Here is a 24,915-nt window from a genome sequence, read left to right as displayed (position 1 = left end):
TATAATATAAGTAATTATTTACAGTTCCTGGTTTCTATATGCCTAATAGATATACCCACCCCACATTGATGCTTTTGCTCCTCATTCTTCTCTAGATTACTCCACAATCTGCAGCTCACTTATATCCAAATCAGCGCTATCCTTGCAGAAAGTGCTGGATCTCTCGAGCTTCGACTCCACGCGCTGCTCCATCTGGGCATCGATGAGCAGGTCCAGCTTCTGTTTGACCGCCTGGGCGGATTTGTAGCTGCCATTCGAGAGTCCATTGGTTGCCGTTTTACCCACTCCATTCGCCGCCGCTGTGGTCTTCTTGAGATGGAGGGTATTTGGGCGCCTGGTGGGAATGTTGGAGGGCAGACTGTTGCGCAGATTGTGCTGCTGCAGCATGCTGGACACGGCGGAATGTGAGGAGGAGCGCAGGGGGCCGGCGGAGGAGCGGAGTTGCACCGATCCTCGCTCTTCAGCCGCCGGAGGAGCTTCGGTTTGCTTCTGCTGCTGTTGCTGCTGCTGCTGCAGCTTGTTCTTCTCCGCCCGCTTGGCCAGAATTTCTCTGGATTTCGCTGAAAGGAAGCTGTGGCGTCCCTTAGTGGGCGCTCCATCGGCAGCTCCTCCTGCTGGCACTGAAATGGAGCGCTGCTTGAAGAGTTCCCTTGTAGACAGCGTGCTGCTAACGGAAGACAATCGACTGGCTGCCGACTTGGTCGTGTGCACCGAACTGGGACTCGATCCATTGGAGGCCATTGCATTGTGCTGCTGCTTCAGCTGCCGCGTTGACTTGTTGCCCACGGTGGATCCTCTTTGGGTAGCCTTCACTTTGCCCGGCGAAGCTCCCTTAGCATGACCATTTAGCTGCTGAATCCTGGCCATCTTTGAGCTGCCCGAAAGCGACTCGTGTGAGATCGTTTTGTTCGTAATCACAGAGCTCTTCATGCTCTCCGCCAGGGAGTTCTGATCGGAGGAGTATCTATCTGTCTGTGGTCCCCGGGAGCTGCTCTTCGCCCGCCTCGCAGGCGATCCTAAGCTGTCCATGGAGAGATTGCTGGATTTGTTTCCTAACCTCGTGCCATTCTGCACTCTTCGCGCCGCCGGACTGGAGTTCCTTGAGCTGTCGCTGGAGGAGATGTGCAGGTTTTTGGCTGGCGCCTTCCGGGCGCCTCCTCCGTTAGCGGGAATACTCGAGCTGGTGGCACTGCGCACGGGTCCGGATCCATGGCCATTTGTAGCCGCAGCCCTGGGTTTACGCGGCTCCAGGTAACGGGGACGCACTTCACCAAGTTTTGCTGCTGTCACCACTGTAGGCTTTCCTTGGAGACTCTTGGGTTCTGCTAAGGGAGCCTGTGGCTTCTTGTGCGTCACTGGCGGCGCCTCCGACTGTGTGCGTCTATGCAAATTCAAGCTGTTGCGCTCCGAGGCCACCTGGGAGCTGGCGCGATGTGGCACGTAGGCGCGGGAGTTGGATTTGAGCAGTTTGCCTGGTTAAGAAAAAACAGAGTTAGATATTGTTTGCAAAGTATGACAAATAGACCTCGGATTTTGCATATTTATTTTTGGTCCGATTTTTTCCAAGTTTCTAGGAAGGTGTCATATTTTTCAAATGTAATAAATTCGAATGCATATCGGAAATATATGAAATATATGCGAACAACTGGAGGCTTACATTTTTAATGCAGCTCTCTGGTATTCTAAGGAACCTTCAGGAAACACGGCGAGCAATTTAAACGAGCAGTTTGGCCGATAGGGCCATAAACTATTCTGCACCTTTTACTATTTTTGCCCCCTTTTCGTCTGCTTGTTGGAAATATAAACACTATTTTAAATAGGGTTTCCTTAAATTTGGGAAAAATTACATATCTCAGAAATGACGAAAGGGAACAGACAATTTTCTTTGGGTAAATTAGGTTGGCTATGAAATGGTCAATCTTGAATAGTTGAGTTTATTTTATATTTTTTATGTTTTATGCATATGCATTTTATGCAAAAAAAATAACGAACTTTAATGTTTTCGGAATCGATCTATCTTTATCCAATAAAAATATGAAAATATGCAAAATCCGAGGTCTAATGACAAATATAAAACTTACTGCCTCCCTCGCGGGACTCATGGTTGGCCTGCACTCCCCTCTCCGCAGTCTGCACATGACCCACACCCACTCCTCCACCACCAGTTGCCTCCTGCGTCTGCGTGGCCTTGTAGAGCAACGTCTCCTGGGCATGGGCACGCTTCGTCTGCGCCTGGATGGCCAGCTTGATCTGCACGAGGTCCTGGCTGCGTGTGCTGCCGCCAAAGGAGAAGGCCTTCGACACCGGCTTCCCGTTCTGCCGCTTCATATCCAGCGGTTCAGTGAGTCGCGCCAGCGTTTGAATCTTCTTGCGCAGCTCCAGATCCATGCGTTGCCAGGCGGTCACCCGCATGGCCCTTGAGCACTGCCGGATGAGGCACTGCTCCACGGCGTAGACCAGAGCTCCCACCAGGCGAATGTACTCAGGTTGCCAGTCCAACTGCTCCTCCTGCAGACCCTGCAGTTCCCGCGCCAATTCCGATTGACCCAGGCTAGCCGGCATGTGGATAACCTTCGCCTGGAGCACCGTGTTCAAGCGGGTTACCCGCTGATAACTACGACAGGCCTGCTCCGGTGTGAGCTCCGCAGCTGTGTGCAGGAGCAGCGTCTCCAGGCGGGGAATGTGCCGGCTGCGATCGTGACCGAGGGAGAGGAAGGAGTCGCTGGCAATCAGGCTGGCAAAGTGGTCACCCACATAGGCGTAGGCGGCCTCCAGGATTTCGCGGACGAGCTGCTCGCAGACGTGGCCCCAGCGATAGGCCGAAAGTTGGGCCAACAAATGGTCGCAGTCGAGCACCGTGTCCAGCACAGTTTCAGAGGTCTGTAAGAAAATTTATAAGAGGTTAATATAAAGATAAAATAAGGGAGAACGCTATCTAATACCCGTCACTCAGCTAAAGGGAGTGCGAGGGAGATGGATATATACAATATGTTGGATTGCGCATAACTTTTTAATGAATGGTCCGATTTGAAAAAGTCTTCTACATTTCGATAGGTATAAATATACAAAACATTTGCATTTATACTTCTCGGAAATCTTTAAATGTGTGGGCGTTAGAGGGGGCGTGGCGCTCGGCTGAAATAAACTTGCGCTACGTAGGAAGCCCAAGAATATGTGTGGGAAATCTCAACCTTCTAGCTTTTGTAGTTTCCGAGATCTGATCAAGAATATATATACTTTATGGGATACGCTTCCTTTTAGTTGTTACATACTTTTAGGGCCGAGGAAACGGCCGTTTGTTAAATTTAAAGTAGGGTTAAAACCTTGAAATCATATGGGAAATTATTGTTATAACCTTACTTTAAATATATAAAAACGGACGAGAAAACGGCCCTTACTCTACGGGTAACGGGCTACAAATTTTAGATACCCACCATATAAGCGACGATCTGCTGGCGACAGCGACCCAAGATATCCGGCGGCAACTGGGCAAACTGCCTGGTGGGCCAGACCTTCAGGTAGTGACGACACGTCCAGCGCAGGCACTTCCTGTACAAATCATCCAAGGCATGATTCAAGGCCACCGGGAGGACTTGTAGTATCCCATCTGTGCATCCGGAGCAGGGTTTATGGAAGTTGTGGCAGTAGTTCGTCTTCAGCGCATGCGAAGTGACCTCCTTGAGTCCCTCGAGTCCGAGTAGATCCGCCAGAGCGGCCAGCTCCATCAGACTAATCCCGTCCGGCGGATGCGAGGCACCCGAGTAGATGTGACACAGGGCAAAGTGCACTGCCGCATAGGAGTAGCCCTGCAGGGAGACGACACTCTGGGCTCCGTGACCCGCCAGCATGGCGGCAAAGTACTGGCAACGCGACCGCAGGATGCACTTGTGCGCCCGAATGCGACGACCATGCACCTCCACTAGCATATCGGTGGCTATTTCCTGCAGGAACATCTTGAGCAGATCCTCACCCAGTCGCCTGGGCTGCCGGCAGCTCAGCGAGGATTCATCCATGCCCGAGCGACTGAAACTGGAGGCGAGGCTCGAGTCCGCCGAGAGATCCGTTTGGATGTAGTCCACCTGTTGGTGACTCTGGACCTGCTCCAAGGTCATTCCATTGGGCAGCGAGTTGGAGAACTCCTTGGAGAAGTTGGGAAACAGCCGCGAGAGACTCCTTATGTTGTCCACCGAGTTGGTGAAGTTCTGCAGCGTATTTCCCGTGGATCTGGTCATGGCCCAGGAGTGAGGACGCGCCCGATTCTCATCCCTGTAGAGCCGCTGACCCAACTGTGAACTCCTGTGGTTATTGCCCACGCTCTTGCTCATGGAATCCGGGGATTGGAGATCATGCTTCACGGGCTTATCCATGTCGGAGAGCTTGACAAAGCTGGAGGGGATTGATTGGGCCGCCGGCTGCTGCTGCTCACCATGCTCATTTACCGTCTCTAAAAGTTGCTTCTGCTTCTCAATGGTGGCATGCAGGGATTCCATGGTGTGGCCATTACTCAGAGTAACCTGCTTCTTTGGTGAAGCCGTCTCCTTGGCCTCGATGATGGTCTCCATCACACTGCTCGTGCGATTGGAGCTGCTGCTTAGCTGCAGGGGAATAGTTACTAGCTCAGCCTGCTCCTTGGCCATTTGCTCGTCCTGCTGGAAGGTGAGATCATCTGTATCCGTGTTGGAAGCGGGCGAGAGATCCTTGGAGAGAATGCCCTCGGTTACGGAGGCCAAACTGGATTTGTCATAGGTTTCATTGATCTGCACATCCCTCCGCCGCTTCTTGATCCTTCCCTGCACCTGACCAGGCTGCTCCTCCTCCGAACAGCTACTTAGACCAGGATTAGAGCCACTAAAGTCGTCGTAGGGGGAGACAGAGCTATCTATTGACAAGGAGGAAGCCTTGGAGATTATAGGTAGCTTATCAATGATGCTCATTAGACCTGCGCCCGCTGAATCCGTTGCTCCATTGGCTGTCAGGCTGATGGAACGCTTGCAATCGTTGCCCGGCTGCTCCGGCTGACCATTGCTGCCCCAACTGTGACGCTTTGAAGGATCCGTCTGCTGGCGGTGCTGCTGCGAAAGACGACGCAGTGCAGCCACTGTGAGAGGGGGTTCCAAATTGCATCTGTAGTCCAGGGATTTGCTCTCTCCTGCTGATGAGATATCCTTTTGATTGGCACTCTTGGCCATCAGGGTTTCCGTGGAACTGGCGCTGGATTTCATCACCTCCGAGGTGTCGCCTCCTCCTCTCCGGGAAGCCGATGAGCTCAGGGAACTGGATAACCGCTGAGCCAAACTCAAAGGTTCCTTTCTGCCATTGGAACGGGGGGTTTTCTGCTCCCCGAAATCTATGAACATGCTGAATATATTCTTGGGTGGCTCCTCTGCTTGAATCACCTCCTGATCCTTGGGTTTAGCCTGCTCTGCATCTTTATCACTCTGCGAAAGATCCACAAAGAAACCAGCCGACTTGGTTGCCGTATAGGATTTACTTAGCTGCGATGGAGGAGCCACTGTTTTTGGTTGGAGATCCTGACTGGCAGGAGGCTTCCTGTCCATGTCATCCAGCGAAACATAGAAGCCACAGCCGCTCTTGTGCGAACTATTCGAATCGGATCTCTCGCGGAAACTGGAGGTGGTGCTGCTGGTGCTCCTCCTTCGCTCCGGCCGACAGTCACTCATGTCCACCACCCAGGAGGCTATCCCAGCGATGGGTTTCCTCTGGGGATTTCCCGTTTTCACTCGCATCTCCACTCCCGCTATCTCGGCATCCTCCTCCTCCTCCTGGTCATCATCCTCATCCGCCAGCGGGCGAGTGGTCGCAAAGTCCAGGGACACAAATCCCCCCGAGACAATGGGACACGTGTCTGTGCGCCGCTTGATGCTCGGACTCTCGCACTGTTTCTCCCGGAAATCCTCGATAGAAGCTCCGCCCGAAACAATGGGATTGGCCTCATCAAACTTGGAACTCCTCTTCGGGGTTCTTGGCAAAGGCAGTGGTGAATCGGTGGCATCACTGCAATAGGCACCCGAATCCCTATGATGCGAGAGAGAAGAGGATAACGTGTAATCCCTGTGAATGGAGGAGTTGTTACTCCCAACCGAAGCGGGTTCTATATGCACCATTGAGTTGTGCGGCGTGGAAGAGGAGGCACCTCCTCCGCCATTCTGGTGATTCCTGCCCTGCTCTGACCAAACGAGACTCGGTGCCGGGCTGCTGGAGGAGTAGTCCGTGGTGTAGCTGAGATCGGGATGGTGACTCTGGTGAGGATGATGCTGGGTGAACTTGGGACTGCTGCCTAAAGGAAGCACACTAAAGTGCTGGGCATTGTGCTGGAAGCTATAGGGTGCGGAAATGGGAGGAGCCGGGGGTTCCTCCGGGGGATCTTCCTCCTCCTCCTCCTTCTTCTGACTTAATCTCACACCTTTGCACCTGGCAAAGGACTTGTGAAACTGCTCTAGCTGCTCTGTGGGCGAAGGTTCTACCTCCTCCTCCTCCTCGCCATTCACCTCCTCCTCCTGATTATGTCCATCTAGGCTGGGAAAGGACAGCACCTCATCCTCGTCTCGCAGAGAAGAGGCGTCTATGAAACAGGCACTTGTGCCCGAGGTGGACAAAGGTTGATCCCGCTTTTCCAGATCCCTTAGCAAAGAGCTAGCTGTGATTCCTTTGAAAACAGAAGAGGTTTCTTCTTGATCCTCTGTTTCCTCTGGAGGAGCTACGTTGGCCTCTGGATACATGGACTCCCAGGAGCCAGTTTCTGTGGAAACAGTCGAGGTTTCCATGCAGACAATCTCCTCGTTTTGACGCTGTTTCTCCTCCTTGGAAGGCGGCTTCACTTTGCCACTGCCTCCCTCGTAGATCTTGTTGTCCAAAGAGGCTACTCCACCTGAGGAGGAGGAAGTGGAGGGCAGGACGACTACAGCAGCAGCAGCTCCGTTGCAATCTGGACTGGAGATGGGGGAGAATGTGTCCCTCTCCTCGGCCAAATCCAGCTCGCAGGTCTTGGCTGAACCCGATCCTGATCCCGAAGATCCCCTCTGTTGCTGGTGAGGATTAGGCTGCAGTGCCGCTCGTATATCCGCACTATATTGAGGAGCCGACGAAGAGGAAGACGAGGAGGAGGCGCAGGCAGAGGGACTGCTGCTCCCACTGCTACTGCTGTTGGTGAGATTCGAGTAGTTCGAGTGGTTGGGCGAACTGGCGTCCACCTGCTGGTCCAATGACCTGCCGGTGGCCAAGATGGAAGGAGCAGCCTGTTCCGGCGACAGGGGCGATGCATCCATTGCGGGGACGGAATTCGGAGGGGTTTGGTTTAGGTTGTTGTTTAGGGTCAAAAAGGGTGGTTAAGTGGAACTCCACTCAACTCATCGACGCTTTTCCGGTCTTAAACCAACCGAATGGTTATGCTTCGCTGCCTGAATGCCAAGTGGTTCCTCTCCTCTTTTTTTGCACTGTTTTTTCTTGTTTTTTATGGTTGTTGCTTTTGTCTAGGGCCACATGCTGATGGCCCCGCCTCCGCGCGCCACCCGCTGCAGCTGCCAACTGTCAACGGTTGCCAACTAAAGTGGGCAAAGAAAAATGGCAAATAGCGATGAATGTAAAATTGCGAAATCGATACTCGCTAATTGCACTGCTTTCTTTCTCTTTAATTGTCTGTGGAATCCTTTTCTCTTAATTTCCAGTTATTCCTCTTTTCTCTTAATTTCCAGTTACTCGTTATTTCTCTTAAATTCCAGTTACTCCTTTTTTCTCTTAAATTCCAGTTAATCCTTTTTCTCTTAAAATTCACTGCTTGCTTTTATTCCAATTACTCCTTTTTCTCTTAAGTTCCTACTTCTTATTGGAACTACTGCTTCATTTGATTTCAGTTACTGCTTTTCTGAACTCCAGTTTTTCTCTTCAAACTGCTTTAACTCCTTTCTAGTTACTCCTTTTTCTCTTCAACTCCACTTCCAACTGCTTGCTTATCTCTCTTTAAGAGAATGCACTTTTACTCCCCCGCGTTGGAAATGCTAATGAGACTGCTATTGCTATCTCGCTCTCGCCTGCAGTTCGTTGTTCGTAGATTTATTCGTTTTCCCTTTTCACACATGCACCGCTATTATTTGATTTTTTTTTCGTTTGTTTGTGTTTTTCCGCTGCGTTTGCTGAAAGTTCACACTGCTTCTCCTTCTTCTTCTTCTTCAGCTGATTTATCGCCAATTGTGCCAATTGTTGAGACTCCGCTGCTCTGCTACTATTGTTGTTTTTCTTGTTGTTGTTGTTGTTGCACAATTAAACTGCAAAAAATAAGAGAGAAAAAATACATGAATTACTTCACACGGAACCACAAGTACATATTTATACATATACAAATACACAGCACACAAAAATTATTACATTTGCTTAGCTTTATTGCAAGCAGTTTTTATAAATGCATTAAACCGTTTTTTTTTATCATTTTCGTGTTGGCAATTATTTAAAACTTAAGTCTCATTAAGCAATGCGTTGACGCATCCAAACAGGAAATGAATAACTCATTGCTAAATTTTCTGATTAATGTCAATTTTCAGCGATGACAAGAACAGATTGCTGCCTTTTCAAAAACGGGAGATTATCGGGTTTTGATTAAATAATGTTGAAATAATTAAAAGAAATCAAAGGTAATTTTTAACAAATTGCTTGAAAAACGTTTTTTCATTTCAATTTTTGAAAAATAATACAAGTATGCGAATTACACACTAATTTATTTAAATTACTGTAGATTAAAATTTGTTTAAAGATTATATTTTTCAATACTTATTAAACTTAAATTTTTGATTAGCTTAGAATATATTTTCTTACTATATGTAAAACTTTATTAAATTTTTGTATAATGCGGATTAATACATGTAACATTTAAACCATGTTTAAATTGCCAACCATTTTCAAGTAAATCGCTTATTTGTTATCTTATCTTTTTTAATTATCTAAAGAAATTCAATATCAAGTTTCCAGCTATAATCACTTGTCGATGGCTTTCTGGATAATCGAAAATAAAACAAAAACCAAAAATATCCGTCTGTTTAAATGCAAATCAGTTTGACGTCAAAGCGTCGCACCCACCGGAATCTCTAACAAAATCAGGTGTACAAAGGCTTCAAGCTCCCAGCTTTACCCCATTGGATACATCATATAGAAATATATAGCACCTCCCGAACTGACAACCACCCATCAAAACCACCCACAAGCCGCAGGCTAGAATAACACAAAAGCTTGACCCTCGCCATTATTGTAGCTTCCTTTTTCAGTTTTTCAAACAAACATCTAGAATTTCAATTTCCATTCCAATTTGTTATCTCGGAAGCAAAAGTGCATGCAAAAACAAAAAAAAGCGATGGCGCTGCGTTTGAAATTCAATACAGGGAAATAATAATGGTAATGGGTAATGGGGAATATGTTGAGGGCAGCGGAATGAATTAGTCGACTGAAAACGCAAACCTCAGAAGGCTTTCGCTGTTTGCACAGTTTGCGGGGGAAAACGCCTTGGGCATTTCAGCGAACTTACGCGTAAACAATAAGTATATTTAAGAATGTTTGCCCAGCCCAAATATTTGCACAGTTCACCGAGAGTTGACAGAAAAAGGTAAAGTTTATTTGTTAAAAATAAAACACGCTTCATTTGACACCTTGGCAAAGACTTACACACTTGAGGCATGGGAAATTATTTTAAAAGTGAATCTGGGAAGGGTTTATTTGTAAATAAAATAGGTTTAAGAAATCCGTGAATTCTTTAGGATTCTGGATTTATAGAAAGTATTTAAAAGAAATCCGCAAATTCTTTACGTTTTTTCTTGATTTGTAGTTTGACAGTTGAAAAATATTTTCGCGAATTCTTAAGCATATTGATTGCTTTTAAATACCACTTTGAAAGCTTGTACAAATCGAAATGAATAGATTTTTATTCTCTTAAGATTTATATTTGCATTTCCTTATATGACACTTTAACAAAATGGAAAGAATAATGTAATATTATTGTAAACAAGGAAAATCTCTTAGCCACGACGGGCAAAGTGCATATTTTATAAATCTATCTATAAACTGGAATTTGCATACAAAGACACAACTTGAACATTCGATCCAGCGATCCAACAGCAGCACAACAAATCGTTGAACATGAAAATTAATAAGCTCCATACTCTATCAAGTGGTTGATCATGCAAATCGTGTGTGCAAGTCCGTCTGTCTGGAAGGCAAACAAAGAGACTTGGCTTGCGAACCATATACCATATAGTAAATCAATCAGCTGGCAAATATCGATCGTTACACATTGCCAGATCATATCTTGGGTATTTTGTAAGCCGAAGCCCGAGTCTGATAAAATTGAAGTTCATTCAACCTTGTGAACTGAGAACAAAGGCCACCGATTGCAGATATCGCCAACAGTTGCAGTATCCACCAGTTAAACGTAGTGCAATTATGTAATTTATGGCTCACTCGGCGATATTCATGAAACAAGCTCCATAATCAGCAGAAGGAAAACGGAAAAATAAAAACAAATTCACTTGTAACTCGATAATTGCACGTTCTCTGCGCTCAGGTATGACTTCACTTTTTCCCCAGCTTTTCTTATAGACCCCTTGATCCATGCATAAAGTTCTCCATTTATGGCAAATGTTGGTTTACTTAATATTCTACACGAAATTCATGTAATTAAATAGATAATAAGTATACTTTGAACATTAAACGATGGCAAAGCCATTGAAGTATGACTTTTAAATCATAGCTTTTATTGCGGAAATCTATAGACCATTTTCTTTACGATTAATGATTGTTTAATTGTGAAAATTGTATAAGGAATGATTTTATTGGGTTGCAATAGATCATAAAAATTAACCCTATCACCACCTTTAGTTGGAAATCAGTGTTATATTCAAGGAAAATCTAAATATTTATGGAATGTGTTTATGGAGATCTCTAAATAACTATCCCATCGTATTGTAAATTATCGAGAACCGCCCACATCGTGTTGAATGAACCTCACATTACTTAACCCCGTAGATTCTACTCACATTTCTATATACGATTTTAATATAGAACCCATTTATCGCCAGGCAGATACCAAACAAAGGTCGCCAATGAGTAATACTCAGTGTGCCGAAGGCTTAGAACCAAACGCCACCAGCCACTAGACAGACGGACCAAGTCCAAGCAAGATATAAACTGTCGATAAAGTTAATAAAGTGAAATAAAATAAAATAAAATGATCGAGAGACGGTCGAGTGGCTGGCTGATTTGAATCTGTTGCCAAATATGGGCGTAACAAGTTGACGATGACGACAAGTTTGATGACGACCCGTAGCCCAAAGCCAAAGCCAACGCCAAAAGCCAATATATGATCATGTAAATTTATAGGTTGTATAAGAGAGGGGTTTACTTGTTTATGTTCGCTTTGCATTGCATACTATACATAGGAAATTGAAAATAAACCAACGAAAGCCAAACAATGCGGCCCATAAGGACGTGTGGGCAGCAGATCTCTGGAGTTTAGAGTCAAAACACGAGAAGACTGTCAAAGATATACGATATAATTGGCACCCGAGGCCAAGAACATGTGGGGAGAGCTTAGGGAAACGTTTTTACAAGCGAAAGTTGGGAAGGTGAGGTATTTAAAGGTATTTATGGGGAGAGGATAGAGCAGTGTAAATATAAATGATATTTGTTTATTATATTTTATTTTATTTATATGTTTCCCAGCATTTAAATAGTCATTTTAGCCGTATTATTCACCATAAAACTATTTGCACCCTTTAGATTATTTATTAACTTGAGGTATGTGTAATCTTATATATTTTGTAAAACCTATTTATTCCTTTTAATACAAATTTCTATAGATTAGAGACCACAAATGACCAGTTTCCATTATTTTATAGAACCAAAACATTTTTCCCTTTTATTATTTCCTTAATAAAATATTCTTTTCTTTTCTATTTTGTTTTGTTTTTAGTTTATTTATTAGAAACAAAGCGACAGACAGCTTCGCCGGGGAGTGTGTGTTGTGAATTTCAATGGCTGTGGCTTTAACACTATTTATTCCCAACCATCAACCACCGACATCCGAACATTCAAACATCCAACCACCCGAAACCAGTCGCCGCACCACTCGAGTGGATCCGATGGAGTAGAGATACCAAAGATAGATAGAGCCAAGTGACAAACGATAAGTTTATAAAGGGGAATACATTGTTGCCAGCAATCGCTTTGATAGAAAAATATGTAAAAAAAAAAATAATAATAAAGCGAAAATAGAAAAAAAAGAAAGGAATAATAATCATAATGGCCTGCGTTTATAGGAGGCAAGAGCGTTTTGTTGGGCGGGTCTCAAGTGGAGAGGTTCGACGATCGCGCGATGATTTGCAAATCGATGGAGCTATCCGCCATATGAAAGCCAATATAATAGCGACGAGTATCCGACGAGCACTCACAAATTGCTGAACAAATTGTCCGCCAAATGATGGGAGCCTGCAGGCATATGGTATCTATATTTTAGAGATGTGAGCCAGCGACTCCAGTTTGCATAATATCGCAATCAAAAATCAATAAAATATTCGAGAAAATAAAGACCAGCTGCGAACATTAATCGGTAACTAAATACGAGGTAAAAGGCTGGGATTAGGCTTGAACATTAATTTGTAACGAAATACGGGGAAAAAGAGGTTTAATATCAATCATTATTTAGATGGCCAATATTTACGGGCCATTATTTATAGGAGGTTAAAAAACGAAGCTAAATTTAGCCATAATCTTAAAATAATTGGGAATATCAAGGTAAATGTCCGTGAAATAAATCAAATACTTTCCAAATAACTAAAGAAATGATTAGGAAAACGGAAACCTTTAACATAAACTCAAAATTAGCTAATAAAATACGTTAAAGTATTCGAAAAAACATGAATATATGGTAAATGATATAACATTTGGTTACAAAAAGATAGTTAACCTAAAAATAGCTAAAAGCTTGATATAATCTAGCATTAATCGAAAATCAATACAGACCACATTTTTTCACTACCATTCACAATAGTATAAACTTAATTACCAGATCTATACCAGCCTAAAGATACTGATACAACCTTTAATCGAAGGTAACCAAAGGACCATTATCCGCTACACCCTATAAATAGTGAAAGACCTTGCTCGAAAGTGCCATAAAACCGAAGGTGTTTACCTCGAAAGGATTGCAGCTCGTCACGCTAACATCACTAGCCTCAAAAACCAAAACAATGCGTTGTCGATTTGGCGTTTGGGCCAATTATGTGCGCCATGCATGGACAATCGTTTGCCGGCTTTTGTTTTTTCCCCGTTTTTTCTCTTTTCTAGCCAGTTGATGAGCGGAAAATAAAATAGAAACACAATTTAAACCTTGCGTGTGCAGTGAGTAGTGGAAACCAGAAGGGAAAACTACTACTAAGTATATAGAATTCACTTTCGTCTGCGGCCCAGAAACCAACAAACCGAATTGAGGCGTTGTCTGCCGACTCTGACCACTGGCCACGAATGTTTTATGGATGGTCTGTAGTTCGTAGCTCTGTAACTTGTGGGTGCCTGGGTGGCTTGGCCACTGGCAACCACAGAAAACCACTGCATGTGGGTCTTCTTCAGTCAACCAACATTCAACCCGACCAACGAATTACTGCACTTAGCCGGGCCAAAAGGCAAGAGAGCTCTGAAAAGCGGTTGCGAGGTCAGTAATGGCACTGATTTAAAAGCCAAGCTCTTCTGTTTACTATGCAGAGAAAATGTGGAACATAAACTTTAAAAAGAAAGAAAATAAAAGTGGATTAAATTAAAAAAAAAAATTAAAAAGACAGGAACATGTTTGAAAAATAATTGTAATAATAAATAATATGGACCGCTTAAAATAAAATAAAATGAAAAGATTTCTAAATAAATAAAAAAGCTTTTAAAATAAAAGGTACTTTCTTAAAAAACTTGTCTTTATAGAGAAAATCCTACATCAAATTTTCATTTTTAAGAGGAAGTAGTTTAATAAGGAATTAATTTAATAATATTTATTTTTATCTTTTATTCTTTATTTTATGGCAAAGTTAAATGATACTTTTCCCACAACTCCTTAGAAAAACTTTTTTGTTAGCACAAATACTTAACTATTTTTCCCAGTGCACACCCCACTGTTTGGTCGCTTTTGAAGGACACTGCACGCCATTACAACTGATTTCTATCGGGCGCCAGAAAATCCAACTCATTACAAGGCAAAGTTACCAAAGGGAGTGGATTTTAGTACTTGTAGGAGGGAAACCAACAAAAGGGGAAGTGACCCTGACTTCGAAAAAAGACTTGCAGGCGAACGTGATAATAAATCAAAATTTAAATTAGCATCAGCGTTGAGTTGAGCTGAAGTTGCCGGCGATTTTTGTGATTTTTTGATGTCTTTAGCCGAACGAGCAGGAGTCATTAAAAAAAAACAAATAAAGTGCAATTACAGTGTACTTTTAGAGGCGCCTCGCCAGTGCAACCAGCCAGTTAATTAGCAGACTCGGCCTGGCATTGACTTGAGTTTGACCTTTGAAATGAGAAGGAAGTGAAATGAGACGATATGAATTCCCAACCCGACGACATGCAAATCATTTCCATACGCTAATTGTGGGAGCCTTCCACGCAGTTGCGCTTAATTCATAATTAAAGATCACGCAGAGTGCAAAGAGGCCGACGGTGTAATATAATACAGTACGGTATCCTTAAGTGAAACTATCACAAAATATTCTATAATGAATGTATTGTATTATAGATTAAAGTATTCACAAAATATTAAAATATATTTATCAATTATAAAGAAATCAATGGTATAGTAAAGTATCCTTAAGTTAAACTTTACTCCACATTCAAATATTAAAATAACAAATGATAGAAATATCATAACTTTGTCTTCATAACTTTTATATGTTAAGCCTTTTTTACAGAATTCATCTTATCGAGTTTCCCCTGTAATTGGCAACTTACTGTACAGCAAAAGGGGCTCTAAAAATTGATTTACGAGCGGTGGGGCGCCGGTTGTAACTCAATCAGGCGTCAAAATGTGAGGCCCTTGAAATCAAATGAGACGAAACCGAAAAATCGAGACCAGTCAACAGATCTCTCAAACAAAAAACGAGCCCAAGTCGGGCCAAAGCTAAAACTGAGGCTAAAACCAAAGCTAAAGTCAAGCCAACTGTGAAAGCATTAAGCACAGCTGTGTGATGTACCAATGTGGGGAATGTGAATATGGTTGTGGAGGGTAAATCATTACCTGAGGTATGTACTGTATTATCTTTTTGAAACTTTTTTCACAAAATGGTAGTAAAGATCTTCAATAAATAACTTTTAATATGTATAATCTAATCTAAAAGATAGTTTAATATCCGATTTTCAAGGTGCGCTGAACCTTTACTGTCCTAATAAAAAATATTTACACTGTAAGAGCCATAGGTTTTATTTCTTTTTTTATAATATTCCACATGCACAAGTTTATAGAACCGTTTTTAATGAAATCTGCTCGCATGATTTGTCAAATCCTACAAAATTGTGTGTTTTGCTTCTTTGTACAGCTTTTAATATTATTTAAAAACTATAAAGACTGTTCTTAATAATCTATAATTTGCGAACTTTTAAAGAACAATATTTTTTTTTCGACTATATTGGTTTGTTTTATCAATTTCGACCATCAAATTTATATTTTTCCTTGGTATGACCACTTTTACAATATATTTTACAGATCCCATTCGATTGGAATGTGTTCACACGGGTATTGTATAGTATTTTATAGGCTATATGCCCACACGCTTAGGAAACTTACAGAATATATTTGCATACACGTTTGTTACACATTTATTAGCACTGTTTTTGGTTTTGTTTGTGATTTTATTATTCTTTTTACGATGACCACCTTTTATAGAGTGACGAAACGGAAGTTTTCGTTTGGGGCCTTGAGATTTTGCCCAATTATTGGAAACAGCGAAATGAATTGCTGATTAAATGCCGACACGTCGAACCGCGAAAAATACAATTTTGATAGCTGCTAATCAAATTTGCTTGCCGCCGTGTCTCGAAATTCGTTGAATGGCGGTACAACGGAATGGGAGAGAGCGGCAAAAGTAGGCGATCGAACTTTTGAAAACCCTAATTTACGGTCTATTTTGTTTTATAGCAACGCGCGCGGCAATGACGCGTCGAATAAATATTTTACAAAAATACAACATTTAAACAAAATATTTCTTCGTATGGCTCGCGAGCGCAGCTAAAACCACACTGAGCCGAAAAAACCATTCTGAGTGAGCGACAGCAGGCTCCACAAAAGAGAGAGCGTGAGTGGGGGTCTGTCTCTCTCTCGAACGAGCTCCAGCCAATAAGTGCGAGTGGGACGCAGCGAGAGTGGAGGAGAAGAGTGTGATGCTAAGTGCAGTATTTGAGTGAGAGTGTGGGGGGAAAGGAGAGGCGGAGAGAAGAGTGGGCTGCTGCAAGTGAGTGAGAGTGTTTATTGGGAGTGGTGGTAGGTTGGGGGTGGGGGTGGATGCCGGCGTGAGAAACTTTATGCAAATTTGTATGTTTTTTTTAAATAATAAAGCACTGGATGTGTCTAAGGCAAATAGTAAACAAAAAGCCGCTAATGCACAGAAAAAAAATAATTTAAATTAATATAATGTAATATTCCAATTACACTTTTGTTATCTTTTCAATCTTAATCCTAAAAAATCGACTAGACAATAGATACCTTCAGTTAAATAAATAAACTTAAAGTTTGCATTTCAAGTAAACCCAATCCGAAGTATCAATTTACAAGATATGAAAAATAAACACTTGTCGGCTTTAATCTAACGAAATAGCAAATGCAAAAACATATCAAATGGCGTTTTAGCAAGTGTTTTGTAAACAAGCATTTTGTTTAAAATAAAGTTCGCATAACATAAATCTTAAAAAAGGCTTACATATCGTTTGAGTACCAATGTACAAGGTACAAACATTAAAGGGGTGTGAAGTTTTAGATATAATACCTGAAAATATGGGATATTAGTTGAAATGTGAGAACCAAATACTTGGAACATGTGTGTATGCCCAGCCAAAAACATATCAAATATCTGTTTAACAAATGCCAGTTAAATAAACATTTTGTTGAGATAAGAAATTTCCATAAGCTAAGGATTGTATAAACATATGCAAATTTTGCTAAATAGAAACTTTACACGGTATAATATCATGTCGGTGGTTTGAAATATGAACCATATGATGGTTTATTAATAAGACATAAAAGGTTTTAGCGATAGATCGTGTATACAAATTATTATTTATTTATTACTAAGATCTTAGATCATTGTATCATCCTAATTATATAGATTTCCATGAATTTAGTGGTCTAAAAATGGTTTCTGCGAGTGGGTGAATGTCGTTCATGTCGTTCCACCTGATATGAAAGGCTAATTTGGCCGTAAAAAGAGCGACCTGCCTCAATTTCAGTTTCGTAGGCCCGACGAGATATATACAAAGCGAAAAGGCGATGGATGTGCGAAAGTTCAATGCACGTTGATTACACAAAATATCAGGAAACCAGAAAGAACAGCCACAATTTCTGGCAGCAGGCAGCGATATTATTAACAAAGCATTCCGCCGCTTTTGTTGTAAGCATAAATCACAATTTAATGGCAGTTCCACGCAAGTTGGCCAACAAAAACGAGAAGCGTTTTTGGAACGTGCTCTCCATTCTGGCCACAATTGCTCATTAACATTTCAAATGGCCAGAAAAACGAGAAAAAAAGGTGAGTTACGCAAATAAAGAGTTCAAATACTTCCCTGACCTAAGCACATGTCGCGCACTGTCTTTGGGCCCATTAAATACATGAAGAAGAAACGAATACTCAAACCCAAAACTCACTCTCTGTTGATATGCAAATTTTGGCCCAGGCACAACAAAATTCCACGAACAAAGAGTCTGACAAAAAGTTTATTTTGCAGAAGTAAATTTTTATTTTCAAAACGAAACGAAAACGAAATATTTATGACCTCGAGGCGACAAAGCAAAAACGACACTATATTCACACAAGCCATATGCACATGGCACAGCCCCCAAAAATTAAAAAAAAGAAAAACTGAAAAAGAAAAACCCAGAAGATGCACAAAAGTGCAAGCTGGTGCCGCTTTTTCGTGTAAGATATTCTCTTTTACGAGCAGGGAATAATGAATCCATAATGAGATTTGATTTCAATGTAAATTGAGACATCTCTCAGGAGGAAAAAAGAAGATTAGTGTCCCATTTTTATCATGCATGCAAATTCAAAAAGCTGTATGATTTTTGATTTAATTTACCAGTTTTACAAAGTTGAAGCTTTGGTAGATCCTAAAATTTATTTACTAGGATTTTAAAAATCTCTTATAAAAGTCTCTAAAAGTATGCAACAATATATTTTAGCTAATAAATTTCAAAGAATTCATTCGGAATAGTAATTTGTAGATTTCGGTAGCACCTCAATGTCATTTATCAGTAAAGTAAGTAATTTTATTTATCTCGTTAGTATTTAAGCTTATTTAAAAGTTCAATGATCGTTTTATTGGTTTTGGTTATTAAGTCTACAATTCTATAAATTTGCCTTACTGCTGCTCCCAACCTGTTTTAATTAATAATGCAGCGTTTAATATAATATCATTTCTCAAGAAAGTGTATTTCCAGTTTCGTGAAATACTAAACTTTAGTTTTCTTTTACTGCAGTTTGTAATTTTTGCGGCCGGCCATCATTTTCTGACATTGTCGGCTGCGAAAATGTTTAATGTCAGGATCGACGACAAATGCGTTGTGTGTTGGTGCATTTAATGTCGGTATTATGGCCTCTTCCTTTTGACTTTCAGATGGGGTTTCGTTTTACTTGGGGTGTCTGCTGCATGTGCGTGCCAAAAAAATATATATATTTTTGGGGCAGTCCGATAGTAAGCGCATATAATTTACGATCGAAATGCACGTCTCTCGGTCAGTGCAAGTGAAATGCGTTTTCAAGCGATTTGTGGCTGTCAAAATATAGCCATTATAAAATCCAACCACCAAATCGCCAAGGTCAGCGGCAGTCGATTTCGATCGGCGGAGAAACACTTTTGGCAGCGCGAGATTTATTAAACCCGATAGAAACCGAGACAGAGATAGAGATATAGAGAGACCGCCGCCGCCGAAAAAGATCTGCTAATGTCCAAAACAGCGGGCCACAAAAAAAAGTAATTATTATAAATAATTATTAGAGCGCAGTGGCAGTTAGACAGCAGCGCCAGCGGATCCAAGCGCTGAATAGCTATTGTTATACAGAAACCATTCTGCTCTATCTGAATCTGTATCTGCTGCCGTTTGCTTTTCGAGAGCACACTGGGGGAAAAAGGGGGTTACATTGCAGGTATATTACAATCTAGGGTGCTATTTAATGCATTGAAGATTTTAAATCTATTATAAAAGTTTTTTTTAAACTGTGTTGATTTTCATTGCATACTTTTAGACACCTTTACAAGTGATTTGGTTTAATATTTATTTCTAATTATTTAAAATCGATAATTCTTACAAGGAAATTGATTTACTCTATGAAATTAACACCTTTTTTATTAAGCAATTTTCATTGTGGGATTTTAATTAGAGATTGAAAAAAATTTCGAAAGTTTTCTATTTCTCGATATCTTATTTGTGTTTTCCCTTCTAAACATCGATATTATAGAATCAATATTTTCAACATATCGAAAATATCGATAATTGTTCAAGCTCTATTTACCATACCTTAAAAACATGTTATTTGTACCAAAGTTATTGTTAGATTTTCCAAATTTCCCTAGCTAATTCCTAAGAACCCATTCTTTTTTAACAGTGCACTATGTCTGAGTGCTTTTAGCACATTGATAGGCACAGGCCAACGCTCTCACTCGACATAAAAAAAAAAAGAAAAACTCCGAGATAGAAGCAAAGTGGGGGAAAGAAGAGATTAGGCCAGAGAGCAGAGCACAACTCCCCGCTTTAGCTTTCCATATTGTAAATTTTCCATTGTTTGTGATTAAAGTTTTAGCCTTAGTTGCTGTTTACAAAAAACCTTTTCTACTCTACTCTATACTATGCACTCTAATGCAAAATCAGAGATAAAGTCGTCGCTCATTACTAGTTTCTGCAATTTTACTTTTCTTTGGCTTTAATTTATGATTTTATGGGCAGAGAGAGAGAGAATATGAATATGGCCAGCAGACAAGGAAACCAAGACACGTAATTTGCTTTTTCAAATTGCAACTGACAGTGGGCGTGGCCGCCTCAAGATTTGCATATGGGTAAAAAGAAGATAAAAAAACCGGCGTCTGCTCATTTGTTAATCTATGGCTTTTTCTTATTTTTTTTTTTCTATATTTTTTATGCGCCATCATTATTCAACACTGAACATGCTCAAGTACCGTTACGTACGTAAATCCAACAGCTAACTTAACCAACTTTTGCGGTCGTCTACCGTTTGTATACTATACCATTATTATTATTATTTTTTTTTTTTTTAACTCCATTATTTTTATTATTGTTGTTGGTGTTGCTAGGCAAATGTGCAAAATGTTAATAAACTTTTATTGCGCAAAGGTAAGGCACAGCAAAAAAAAAAAAAGCCACTACACTTATTTTAATTGCGCAAAATGCTGTGTTTGATATGCCAGCAAATAATTTGCATACCGACTTTTCATCAATTTACAAACGAAAGTCGTCGCAATTGTAAACACAATAAATATAATTTATAATAAACACAACAGATGTTTGCTGTTTGTTGTGAACTCGGTTGAATCATCATCGGTAGAGGCGCATCTTTCAACCAAAAAAAAACAGTATTAACTGAGGGTGAGTTCACTGCAAAAGGTGAGTCATCCTACAAAAAAATTCAGTTATTTTGAATATGCAAATAAGTGTCAGAGGGGCATGCCCTAATACCATAAACTAATAGAGCCAATCAAGTGCAAATATTTAGTAAGATTTCTTTGAGTTCCAGAAGCTCAATGAGTTCATTTTCTAAATTAAACAACGGTATCTGTCATATAAAAACAAAAATGAAATTCTTTACCTTAAAAGCTGTTTCTTTGTATGTCAAATGTATGTATACCAGTTTTATTGATACAATCATCAATCTTTCTTGTTCTTTTCTAATCTTAACAAAACTAGTTACGTTATGGGTTTATATTATAATGATAGCGAATATTAGTTAATATGACTTGATTTTCTAATGTTCTTAACCAAAAACCATGGGAAACAAAAAGAAACCAAATATTTGGACATTAAGAACAATCAATTAGCATGGAGAAACTAATGATTTATTTGTTCGAATGGCTTATAATGCTAATTTACTGTCAAAAATTACCACTAAAACTGCTGACATTAACAGAAGTTAATAAAAAACAAACTTAGTACCCAAAAAGAATAAAAAAAGGGAGAACGTAAATTTCCAACTTTATTTTCAGTTCCGCAAACACTCCCAGAAAGTTTAAATGGGCCGTAAAGTGTGGCCCACTAAAAGTTAACTGCGCTTTACAATTTGTTTACAATTTGTTTAGCCAGCGCATCACCCACACATGGCGAGGTTTCTTTATAAATAAATTACACACACAGTGTGTAATGAATAATTACACAGTCTAATTAAACAAAATACGTAGTAGGTAAGCTAAAGAGAGCTCAAAAAGGCCCCACAAAGCCAAGCGATGGAACCCACGCAATAATGACGACATCGCATCGACAGATCGCCTTTCAAAGACCGGTGACAATAGATCTGTGTATGTTACGGGGTTCTAATGCCAGTAAATATAATAACCAACCGAATCGAAAAGAACTTTTCGCTCGGGGGCATCAGAAATGTGCCACAGCTAAAAACAAAAAAAAGAAAGTCAATGAACTCGCGCTATAATGGCCAATTTTTATTTTTATTGCCACAAAACCGTATGTATACTTTTCAATTTTCTGTAATTGTTGCTAGTTCATGTCTGCTCTTTTTTTCAACTGTTATTGTTATTGTTGCTGCCGCTGCTGCCAAGCTTTCAATTTGCTTCAGTTAAACGAAGCGTTGAATTGAAAGCGAGCTCTGAGCTCTGGGGCTCCACTGCGCCGTCCATGTCCATAATTTGCTAATCACATTTGGCAAATTATGTTGTAAGCCGCACAATTGTACAATAAAGCGATCGCTCAGGGCGACAAATAAACACACGAGCGTACATAAGCAGAAACAGATCAAATAAAGCGACCAGTTGACAAATTTCCATGCCCGAAACTGATGTGGAAAGAAAGTCACGCCAAATGGAGATATGCCACTGACCAAAATGAGGAAAAAGAAAAGCTGGGCGGAAAAATAGAGAGAGAGAGTGAAAAGGGGTGGAGGAACTATTTTCCCTTGATCTGGATTTTAATAAAATTGATTTAATATGAATTTCATTTTAAAGTAGCAAAAAATGGAGGAATATAATATCATAGTCTTGAAAATATATTTATTTGGAGCTTTTTGGGGTCACTTGGGGCCGAATAAATTCTTATAAAAAACCTACACTTTGGCAAGAATATTTGGTAATAATATGGACATTGTAGCTTTACTGATTTGGGTTCTACATTGATATATTACCTTAAATATTGGGGAGAGTTTTATATATATAGAAGACAGAACACAAATTATTCAAATTGTAAGGTTACAATTCAGAACCCATTTAAAATGTATATTTTAACAAAATCAAATTGGAGCTTCTTTTAGTAAATACTTTTCAATTTTAATGGAAATTTATAAAAATTATGTTTTGATTTTTACTTGGTAAATACACAGAGAAAATTATGCAACGTTTTAGGTGCCGTTTTCATATAAAAACGTTTTAAAAATAAAAATGAAAACGTTTTAAAAATGCAAAGTAAAATAAATAACTATGAATCGTTTTACTTTTTAAAATGTTTCACCCCTTATTTAGCACCTAAAACTTTTGATAATTTTCTCTGTGTACGTTAGGGTGGGTCGATTTGGGACCCCAAAAATCGTATAGGGGGAACGTAATCTTTAAAGGATTCTAAGCCATATTGGCGAACATACTTATGGTCTAAAATGATGTTTGACCCCCCCCAAACGCGAATGAAAAATACTGTTTTTTTTGAGAAAAATATCATAGTAGTCAGCACATTTATAGTACTGAATATCAATTTCAAATTTTTATTTTAAATTTAATAATACATCTGAGCTGACTACTATGATATTTTCCTCAAAAAAAGCTGTATTTTTCATTCGCGTTTGGGGGGGGTCAAACATCATTTTAGACCATAAGTATGTTCGACAATATGGCTTAGAATCGACCAGCCCTAGTGTACGTGTTTCTGCCAGGGTTTGGATATTAACACACCAGGTAATATACAAATGTATAGTACTATAGTATGTTTCTGCATTTTCCAATATACAACCCTTCTCTTAGTATAAACACCCTCAAAAATTATAAAACAGACACCTCACGCAAAAGAAAAGCCGCATGAATCATATGCAAAGTGACACAGAAAACGCGACGCTCGACACGTTTATTATATCCCTCGAAAATCCCGGGCCAATGCCAAATAACCCCCTCTTTTTGGATCCGCAAAAGTAGAACTTTGGCTATTAACAATTTATCTTGATTTGTTCGGGTTTTTGGGGGGACTGGGTTCCAAGTGAGAGGTATGGGATGGACTCACGCAGCGCCGAAAGGTAAATGACCAAAAGCCATCGAATCGACGAGAGCTGAAAATCATTTTTGTCGTGCCGCCAAATGGATTATTCGAGGGAGGTTTTATTGATGATCAAAACATCGCTTGGAGGACATTGCCATGTTGAATTAATTGTAAGTTGATTTGCGGTGTTCGATGGGGATTTTAATGCCAAGAAATTGATTGGGGGAGTGCCCTTACAAGGTATTATTAACTAGTTTCTGTAATGACCAGTTTTTATTAGATATGATTTATGTATATTTATTACGAAAGGGAAGAATCATATTTATAGATTTTGTAAGGGATTTGAAATGTAAATATTTTTTAAATTAATCATATGATTAGTCATAAGATTATCTCTTAAAGGATTTAAACTTTTTTACTGTGTAGTAATATTAATCCAGGTAATAAACACAGTTTTAAATTACCAAAAAGTTAACACCCGGAAATAAATACAATCTTACAAAATAATGACTGAATTTATGACTGTAAGCGAAAAAATGTTTAAAGTAAAATCAAAACAATTTTTGAATAATATGCCATAACTCAATGATTATGTAAATAAAACTAAAAACAGAAATTAGGAAATAAAAAACCGAATTTTTATAGCAATTTAAACTGGTTAAAGTTGGCAGTTTTCGATTCTCGTTGCAGTTTTCGCAGCGACTGCAACGTGTGACCCCCCAAGCGGATTATTTCGTAATTGAAATTGTCGAAAATAATCGATAAGTGCTACGTCAGCTGATTCGGGGGTATTTGAGTAGTTCAATTGCTCTGCGAAGCGCATCCAAAGGGTGCTAGAAGAAACCCCCATTGTTTTTGGCCTTAAGTGGAATTTCGGTTTCTCTTTGCACTGCCGTTTTTTTTCTTCTTCTCTGTTGACTTGTCTAATTTGCATAATTTTGCACGCGAAAAACACTTTGAAATTATTTTTCTATTTTGTTTTTTGGGTTTTGAGCATGCAAATTGAAAATTGATTTTCGTGTTGCGCAAAATCAAAGGTGTCGAAGGTTATTCGTTTTTTGGGGGGGAATTGCATTTTTCGTCTCATTTGATTGCCACATAAATCATATTTTATGGCCATATTGAGTTTTATTGAGTTTTGGTCACATCGAGACTCCCATTTTGATTGGCTTAATTGGCTGTAAGTTTTGCGAGAGAAGTCGAGGGAATATGATTGATTTATGAACTGATTGATGTGCTGCTGCTGTTGCTGTTGCATAATTTAT

At 40.3% G+C, this 24,915-nt stretch overlaps 1 protein-coding gene across 2 annotated transcripts in view; it reads right to left on the bottom strand.

Moving 5' to 3' along the window:
* The window catches only part of LOC108055146 (serine-rich adhesin for platelets), a 30,964-nt gene that overhangs the window by 704 nt on the left and 5,345 nt on the right, over positions 1-24,915 (bottom strand). Inside the window, exons 1-4 of one of the 2 annotated variants that reach the window (XM_070215890.1) lie at positions 15,815-16,247; positions 3,435-8,282; positions 2,082-2,880; positions 60-1,472 (exon numbers count right to left, since the gene is read on the bottom strand). In XM_070215890.1, coding sequence (XP_070071991.1) covers positions 97-1,472; positions 2,082-2,880; positions 3,435-7,286 — 6,027 coding nt within the window. In that variant the 5' untranslated portion in view covers positions 7,287-8,282; positions 15,815-16,247 and the 3' untranslated portion in view covers positions 60-96. Of the gene's footprint in view, positions 1-59; positions 1,473-2,081; positions 2,881-3,434; positions 8,283-15,814; positions 16,248-24,915 lie in introns of those variants that run through there. The other variant, XM_044394348.2, reaches the window with a different exon arrangement.

Source organism: Drosophila takahashii, chromosome 3L, assembly GCF_030179915.1.
Source record: "Drosophila takahashii strain IR98-3 E-12201 chromosome 3L, DtakHiC1v2, whole genome shotgun sequence".
NCBI lineage: Eukaryota > Metazoa > Arthropoda > Insecta > Diptera > Drosophilidae > Drosophila > Drosophila takahashii.
Note: the sequence above shows the minus strand (reverse complement) of the source record. Positions and strands in the feature narration are given on the sequence as shown.